This window comes from Zingiber officinale, chromosome 4B (genome assembly GCF_018446385.1).
Source record: "Zingiber officinale cultivar Zhangliang chromosome 4B, Zo_v1.1, whole genome shotgun sequence".
In the NCBI taxonomy this organism is placed as follows: Eukaryota; Viridiplantae; Streptophyta; class Magnoliopsida; order Zingiberales; family Zingiberaceae; genus Zingiber; species Zingiber officinale.
Genome location: NC_055993.1, coordinates 74,883,509 through 74,892,474, shown reverse-complemented (window position 1 = coordinate 74,892,474; position 8,966 = coordinate 74,883,509). Strand labels below are relative to the sequence as shown.

General features: G+C 33.4%; 1 protein-coding gene across 1 annotated transcript; it reads right to left on the bottom strand.

Annotated features, from left to right (window-relative positions):
• Nucleotides 1–2,045: 2,045 nt before the first annotated feature.
• Nucleotides 2,046–8,756, bottom strand: LOC121977617. The gene is made up of 4 exons (XM_042530088.1): nucleotides 8,447–8,756; nucleotides 4,569–4,666; nucleotides 4,228–4,489; nucleotides 2,046–2,335 (listed from the first exon to the last, which is right to left on the bottom strand). The coding sequence occupies exons 2-4, from the start codon at nucleotides 4,650–4,652 to the stop codon at nucleotides 2,187–2,189; spliced, it is 495 nt and encodes a 164-aa protein (XP_042386022.1). The 5' UTR covers nucleotides 4,653–4,666; nucleotides 8,447–8,756; the 3' UTR covers nucleotides 2,046–2,186.
• Between the last annotated feature and the right edge of the window lie 210 nt (nucleotides 8,757–8,966).

The window sequence follows — 8,966 nt, the reverse complement described above, 5'->3', positions numbered from 1 at the left end:
TGACTGGCTAGCGGCCATGAATGTATATGTTATAAATAGGCCCTACTGTAATTTTCAAAACATAAAGGGGCAAATTAACTGTGTGGTGGCATGCCAATAAAACAGACACGTAAATTAAGTTAAATTGAATTAATCGAATGAATCGGTAATTATTTAAAAATTTTAATTTTTTAAAGACAAATATTGATTATTTTTGATAATTTGATTCAGTTTAGATTTTAAACTTAGACGCGATACGCCCATGTTACTATGTTAGGTGCTGAAATTTTTTTGTCATATCCTGGATACAATCATATCAAGCGACATGATCAACTCATTGTTACCTACTACACCTCTGAAAAATATATCATTATTGAAAAAAATCAATTAATTTAATTTTCAACCGTTAATATACCATTAGATGTTTAAATTATTTTCGAACATCCCACACACTCATATATTCATATATTTAAAAATATAAAATTATATAAAATTTATTATAATATATGTGTTATGTTATATGATTCTCCTGCGTCTTCATGTGCTTCACACTAAAAAATTTAGGATACGTTTGATTTGTACAATTTTTTTTTCTTTTCATTTTTTGAAAATATACATTTTTAAAAAATAATATTTGATTTGTATTTTTCATATCTGTTTATTAAAAAAATAAATAGTATCTTTTTTTAAGAAATAGAGAATGTCTAAAATTTATTTTCTATTTTTTAAAAAATATGTATTTTTTAAAAAATAAAAATAGAAAACATCCAAATCAAACACACCTTTAGATGTTCAAATCATTTTCGGACAGCCCACACACTCATAGATTCATTTATTTAAAAATATAAAATTATATAAAAATTTTTATAAAATTTTAAAAAATAGTATATGAGTTATAAATTAATATATATTAAAATATGAGTAAATTAAATGGTTTATGACAGAAAGAAAATGTAAATGAAAGATATAATAATTTTGATCAAAAAAATTATATAATAATTTTTGCAAAACTAACATATAATCATTTCCTACTCAAATTTTAAATCTTTAATTATCTAACATTTTTCAGCCAAAAATATTATATGTGTATTTTATATCCAATTTTTAAATATGAATTATATATGCACTTTAATAGATTTTTGACCTATGCTTTCAAAGTGTCAAACTATTCAAATCATTTAACAAATTTGGCCAAAAGTAATACATAATTATTTTCTAATAAAATTTTAAATTTGAATTTTCATACATTATACAAGATTATTAGAGTTTCACGATACTTTTAAAATAACCAAATAATTAAAAATAATTATGTGCCAAAATGATTAAATCCATTGAATTGTTTTAACAACACTGCTACGATTATATAGTAATTTTGATAGAAATTTATATTTTTATATAATAATTTTTGATCAAAATTATTAGATACAAATACAACTATTAAACAAATCGACCATATGGTCTCCCTTTGGAGCACATGAAATCCCTCGCACTGTTAAGTAGCTTTGATGCACGGTCAAGTTTAAAGATAGCAGTTGGAGTTTTGTGCTATGTAGCTTTGCATTGCATGAACACCACCACCACCAAATAATTACAATTCCAAAACTCATGTAAAATATCGGACAATCTTTTTTGCTGACCATAGAGCATGTGAATACAAGATTAACATAAAAGAAATAAGAAGATTCGATACACCCATAAAGCATGATAAAGTTTTAGTATAAACACCCAAATGCTGGTACATTGACAAAGACATCTTTAGTGAGCCATTTTGAATTAATAATCTTTTAGATTCAAGGTAGGCTCAAGTGCAATTAGAATAAGCTCATCCGCATGAACAAAATTCCTAATCTCTAAGGTAGGCAGGCACCTTCGAGCCTGAAAATCAAGCATTTACTTGAAACAAAAGAACACAAGCTAGTATCAAACTAAGTCGACACTTATTGTGGGTCCAAGAGAACTGAGCAAGCTGATCAAATCAACGTCGAGTAAGTGAAAGGCCACCAACTCAAGTGAAAAACTGAAGCAAAAAAAGGAACACCCATCACCATCAGGTGAAAGAGGTGCTCGCTAAAATGCTAGGAATCCAAAGTTTGAGTCAAAGAACCAACAAAAAAACTGTTAGAACATCTGGGTTTCATTGCAGTGATAATTACTAGATATGATTAACGCACAATAAGCATGTCTCATAGAGAAGTTGAAATACTCGCTCATTTACGGGTATCTGTTAATGTAATCAAAGAGTTAACGATGTCAGGGCTTATCCTATCAGCAAGAGCTCCTCTTTCTGAAATCAGAAGAGATTTTTCCTTCACATAGCTCTGCAGTTTTTTCGTGTCATAGTCCAGCCGTTCTTGATCTAAACAAGAAGCAAAACAAAATTGTTTCAGAAGGATATTATTTAGATGGGATGCTGTTTAATAAACAAAAAAGGGTTTCTATAACAATGATAACAAAAAGTATCATAATGACATTTTTACAACTAAAGTGAAAACAAAACACCAGTCTATGAGGGCGGGTTTTTTTCCTGAACATACAACACTAAATTACTAATGTATACTGCAGAATTTACAAAGAGGTGGGCATCAGGAAATTCTACAAATAATCTGGAAAAGAGCTAAAATCAAGTGCCAGAGCCAGGTTTACTTTCAGAACCTTGTAAAACATAAATGGAGTTATCTTCCTATTGCCAGTTAAGGCATCAAGAGAAGTTATTCGAACAAACTAATTTGCTCAAAGTGTTTAACTTAACTTCCTAATTACATTGACTCATTGGCTACAATATTGCTAACTGAACGTTATGTAAAATTCTGAAACTGAGGATGTAACTGCAAGGAAGATGGGAAAGTATTTGAAAACAGAGTAAATATTCTTCATTCTTTTCCTCTTTGTTATTATATAACTTTGATTTATTGCTTAACAATTTTGTATGAGAACTTTATAACAAATAAAATTGTTTCTTCCAATGTTATGATTATTTGCTCAAGTTTAATGCACCCACCTGACAGATGATCAACCCAACTCAGGCTTTTGGAGTAGAGTTTAAGTTGATTGCAACCACCCAAACCATCAAATTTAACAAAGAGTAAGACCATAGAGAAATGTAGTCTGTTATAAGGAGTGCACATTGACATTCTTTTATGAAACTTCCAGTCTTACTAGGAATTCTAATATCCATTTTTCTTTTTCCACTCACTAACTCTGTTACACAAACACTACGAATACACCTCCCGTACCAGTGTCGACATGACACAACATAGGCAAGTTCAAAAAGTGTCTGAGCAATCAAACAAGTCTGTGAGAGAAGAGAAAGAAGACACTCAGGAGGAAGCTTACCTAGGCTTCACATGCTACTCATGGCACGCAAGGAGGAAAGCAGTCAATGGAGTCTTTGGGAGGGGAGTTAGATGACCATGCAAGGAAGCATCCTGCTTAAGTTGCTGAGGCATGAAAATTAAAGAGATTCAGTGGTTGCTGGCTTCAAGGGGATAGGAGAGGAAGAAGGCTCACATCAAGGTGATGGAGAAGAGGGAAGGCTTGTGCCAGTGTAATGAAAGAGGCATTACCATTGTGGTTATATCCGGGAACATTTCAAAAAGCCCCCAAACTTTTTAAGAATTTCCATAATGCCCTCTAAGCTATGACATTTCAAAAAACTCTCAAATTTTTTTAGGCCTTCTTAAAATGCCCCTTAAACATTATATCACATGCATTGTCCAATGTAAACACAATACTGTGTGCATTTATTATATAACATTATACACATTATATACCATATATTATATGCAAGAATATTTATACTTCTAAAATCATAATGTCCTTGTACAATTTGGACCCTTTTCGAGGGATCCTTGACCTCGTGTCCCCATTTTGTAAAAAAAAAAATGGAAAAAAAATCATGCATAGAAAATCTTGATGCATACCCATTGACAAATAAATGAGTAAGTGATATAGGTAATTAGTTCAGTTCTACTAACAAAATAAAAAGGATATCAACTTATCACTTTTCCAATTTATATGTAGACATTATTAAGTTTAAAGAGTGAACTCCATGTCTTGCAAATGTCTAATTATGCACAAAAGTTTCATAACATGTGCCTGGGAGTATTCTAGGACAGTTTGTTGGATATCAATCTAAATTTATAGACATGAACAAAAAATATTATTCATTGTGCTTTTACAAAATATCATATCCTCAAAAAGTCAATCATTTTAAGTAAATATTGTTCATTGTGATTATGGAGGAATCACCTTTTTCCAAAGTGGTATGAGCTGCATGGAATGGCATGCGAACAAAAATATCAGATCCTGGAAACATCATCCATGTATGCTCCTTGAAGTCATGGTCTCCACATGTTGGACATATCTCCTTAACTAATTCCTTGGTTCCCTCTATTTCTCGCATGACTGCTTCAAAGGGTGATGGAACACTACTCTTTGTAGTCTGAGCTCTCCTACGAAGAGCTGTCAGAGCTTCTCTATTAGCATTCTTAAGTCTATCATTTTCTACAAGCTGTCAATACAGGAAACATTAGATGCGGCTAGACTAGATAATTGATAAGTTAGTACCAAAGGCCAGAAAAGGTCCTAACCTGATGTCTTGCTAAAAAAAGTTCCTCAGCTTCTGTTTCAACCTCAACCAAAGTTTGCCGAAGTTGCTCCATGCCAGGATCCATTGCAAATCTCTAGACTGTTTAATTCCAATGCAAGGAAGATTTTGCTTAGTTATGCACAATTCTCTCATTAAAAACAGACTTGTTCAATTCTAAGAAAGAGAGAGACAACAAGAAAGTATATCCAATGCAGCAATTGCTTTTAAATACCAGAAATAGGATAGTTAAGCATTACAAATGACCATTAAAACTAAGATCACAAGATACCGTTTGTTAGTATCAAACAAAAATAACTTCTACCTTATAATTCCACAAAACAATGACCAAGAAAACAACACTTGTCCATCTCATCTCAATTGATCGGTCAAAGCATCTATTTGAACTGCTTGATAGAGTAAAGGCTAAATGATTGTACTACATGATTATGTATTTATGTTATTTGACTAGTGCACAGCTCTCTCATTAAAACCATATTTTGGTCAATTTTAAGAAAGAGAAAGACAACATGAAAAATGTATCCAATGCAGCAATTGCTTTTAAATACAAAGATAGAGTAATTAAGCATCACAGACGAACCATTAAAACTAAGATCACAAAATCCTGACAGTTAGAATAACACACAAAGAAAAATAACTTGCCAGGAATATAATTCCACAAAACAATGAACAATGACTAAACTAGATAGGACTTTTTATAAATAATGTGATAATATGTATGAAATTGCGAGAAAAACTAATTAAATGCAAGTAATTAAAAATTATAAACTAAATAAACAAAAGTTAATATTCGAGAAGAGGAAATATGTTTGTACCAAGATGATGCAAGCTTCATTAATGTTAAAGTTGCCTTAAGTTTAAATTAGACAAATTGATGAAGATACTCAACCTCCCTTTATTGCATTTAGAAGAAATATCTCTCTTTGTTCTGTTTCCTTTTTCTTTCTTTTTTACATTTTTTTCTTTTTTAATTTAGCTACTATTGCTACAGTAAAAAAATCCTCGTGGCAAGGTTGACAATGCACAATGATGGAGAAGATGAAGATGCACAAAGATGATGAGAGGGCACAGAAATCTGTTAGAACTCGATTAAGGAGAGTGATCAGGAAGAATTGTAGATAAGGATAGCATTGAGACTTAAAAGATAATGGAGGACGGAAGGATAACTAGTATCAAGATTGAACCATCAGATTTTGGTCCTTCGACGCAGCACCACAAAAAAACAAAGACATAATCCTCTTATATAAAAGTTAGTAATTTTCACATAGAGGAAAGGAAATTGAAGACTCGATTACCTCAAAATTGTCAAATACATAGGATCCTAACCCTTTTTTTAGAGATTGATAACACAACTTATTCTTCATAAAATAATAGCCTTTTTCATAAAATCCATCATTATCCCAATAAAAAATTCTAAAAAGACCAAACCTTTTAAAAATTATCTAATTACTTTCTAATTACCAAAAGACAAACGAATCAAATCTTTAATATATTACAGCTACTTCAATCTGATGTATGCTTCTATTGATTTCCTTTTATTGTGAAAGTGCTAATTTGTAATTATCTTCAAAATGTTTTCTTCAATCTTTAATTATTGCCTTTTCAATGTCAAATTCTTTCCTTGTTTGCATTAGATACCACAATAATATTTCTCTCATAGGGTTTATATTTTCTACAACAAAACCTTAAAAGAGGCCGCAAATTTGAAATGATGATTCAACCTCCCCTCACTAACCCATTTTATCATGAAATTCTAATTTTCATTTACCTCCACCCCTATATCAACTCTACTCTTTTGAACTAATGTCAATCGGTCTCTTATCTTTTAGTGCTAGTCCCTCTTACCAAAGCCACATATTTGGTGACAAACCTTAACCCTAGAACCCATCATTGCTTATTTTTGTCTAGTCTCCACCAAATTGCTTCACCTCTAATTAGGTTGATGAATCCCTAAGAGCTACCCCGCTAGAATCTACAAACATAAGGACTAATACCTCTCTAGCAGTGGTTATTGATGCCAATAACTATCTGCACACCCTTCAACTGCCCAAACCCCCATACCAACACACACGCACCATAACCATCCTACATCGCAATTCCCCATCATAATCCAAGATTGAATGCATTCTATATTAGTGAAAAAAATACTCAATCAAATCACACATGAGCACAAAGTGGCACACCTACAATTGTTTTAGTAGAAGCTACTACTTAGCCACTAGAGTCGCACTGGAAAAGGACTCCAACAAGTTCTTCCACCCCACATATGTCATCCTTCGTGTTGCCCTCTAAGACCTACCCTATCTTCTTTAGGCACCACTTAAATTAAATCAAGTCCTCATGAGAGCTGCATTATATTACAAAAAGCGGCTTTGATAAACAAAATGAGAACAAATTCTTGAGAAAAAAAAGGAAGAGGGGCATAATCTTTTAAAAAGTAAACTTGTTTAATGTGCATAGGATGATGACCAAAAAGTGGGACGAGATGCTAGAAAAAGGAAATGAGAGAAGATGATAGTAGTCAATAACAAAAATACAATAGTAGCCAACAATATTAAATCTAATGCATTTCTTTCTCATATCTCCTCCTCTTTGTCTCAATATTGTATATGTGGGGAGCAGAGGAGAGGGAAGGAAGAGATAGGAGAGAAGAGGGAGAAAAATGAGAGTTTGTTTGTCGTAGCTATGTATAGGAAGAGAAGAGAGAAAATTCCCAATATCCTCACTTGACCATCTACGACATCATCCACTAACCGCTTGCCTATGCACCATAGTATACTTTCCTCATGATACCCACACACGACAGCAACATGCCCACCAATCACCCACCTTCCCAAATATGCTAGCCCAATGTTTGACAACCATTGCCTAAGCCCCAACCCTCGCTCATTCTCATTACTCCTCCCCCAATCGATGACCCTTGCCTACACTTGTCGAACACAAGAAAGACCCTTCACTAGACTTGCCTCACTGTCATAGTTCGCCCACCCACAAGAGGAAGATTGGGTAAATTGGAAATTTTGAGACATGTCATGACTATAATAGTGCATCCATCAAGTTTTTGGCGATGTGATGTTGGGGGAAATGCATTAGCAAAGAGGGATTCAAAATCCTCTCCATTGGTTATCTATTGAATAAACAAAAGGGATAGCTCCTCAAAATCAAAGCTCTCATCTCTGTCCCAATGGATTCCACCGAGTAAACAACCCTTAAGTGTTACTCCCTAATCACTCCAACATGGATAAATTGATGATAATGGGTTGGGTAACTACAAATTTCCCTAACACCCGCTTGAGCTGGTTAGTTAGATGGGGATCCAAACTGCTAAACACTAAATTAAGCTACTGATGGTTACCTGGATCCACCCATTTACATTAAAGAGTATCTGTCAAATACCCAAACACATCACAGATGTGTTAGATAGTCATAAACACCCTAAGAGGAAAAAGTTTACTAAAATAGCTTGTTGATTTAGGAAACATTAAATATTTCTCATCATAAAATATAAATAGCACTTGAAAATAAAATCTGTGTTCATTCACTAATAACTGAATCATGTCAGCTTTATGGATCTAATAACATAGCAAAAACTATGTCCACGATTGCAAAAAATTTCAAGCAATGTAACTAAACCACATCCTACTTACTATAGCACAAGGAATAATCAGGACCAAACCAGTTCTTCCGAATGAATATAGAGCCATATTTAGGTAATAGAAACCTAGAATTGAATAAACCTGAGATCATCTATCCACATTTCCATAATCCAGAATGAATGATCATGAGAACACCAAAACATCAAGAAAATAGCAAGAAACCAATCATCACCTACTGGATCAGAGAGGAAATGAAAGCACTTACTTGACAAGCGGTAAGGAGATGGAAGACGAGGCTTTAAAGGCAGATAGGAGACGCCGGAAAAAAGGGGGCGAGACGAACAAGGAACGAAGGGGAATCAAAGAGAGCGCGAGAGAGTGAGAGGTGAGGGTGGCGAAGGCCGACGCCTGTGGTGGGAGGCGAGGTCGCTGGGAGTGGGAGAGAAAAGGTGAGGGGAGGACCGCGAGGTCTCGGATCTCAGGTCGCTAGGAGAGAAGAAGCGGCGAGTTCTCGGCCGCTGAGAATTTAGGAGAAGAGAGGGAGGAGAGGGAACCGGCGAGGTCGTAGTGGTCCAGAAGCAGGAAATCCCTAAGCATATTTTAATAATAAATTTAGGGTGAAAATTAAAACGGCAATAGTTAAAAGGGCGTTTTTAAAAATATATATATTAAAATAGTGAGTATATTTTTTATTCTAAAAGTATCCTTAATAGATTAAAATTATTGTATAAAAAATATTATTATATTAATAATACTTTAATATTCTGTATTAAATTATTTTTTAT

Coding starts and splice junctions, on each gene's coding strand:
- LOC121977617 (XM_042530088.1), bottom strand. CDS start 4,652: ATGGATCCTGGCATGGAGCAACTTCGGCAAACTTTGGTTGAGGTTGAA. Junction 4,490..4,568: donor TTTTTTTAGCAAGACATCAG/GTTAGGACCTTT, acceptor CTGTATTGACAG/CTTGTAGAAAATGATAGACT. Junction 2,336..4,227: donor TCATACCACTTTGGAAAAAG/GTGATTCCTCCA, acceptor CTTCTTGTTTAG/ATCAAGAACGGCTGGACTAT.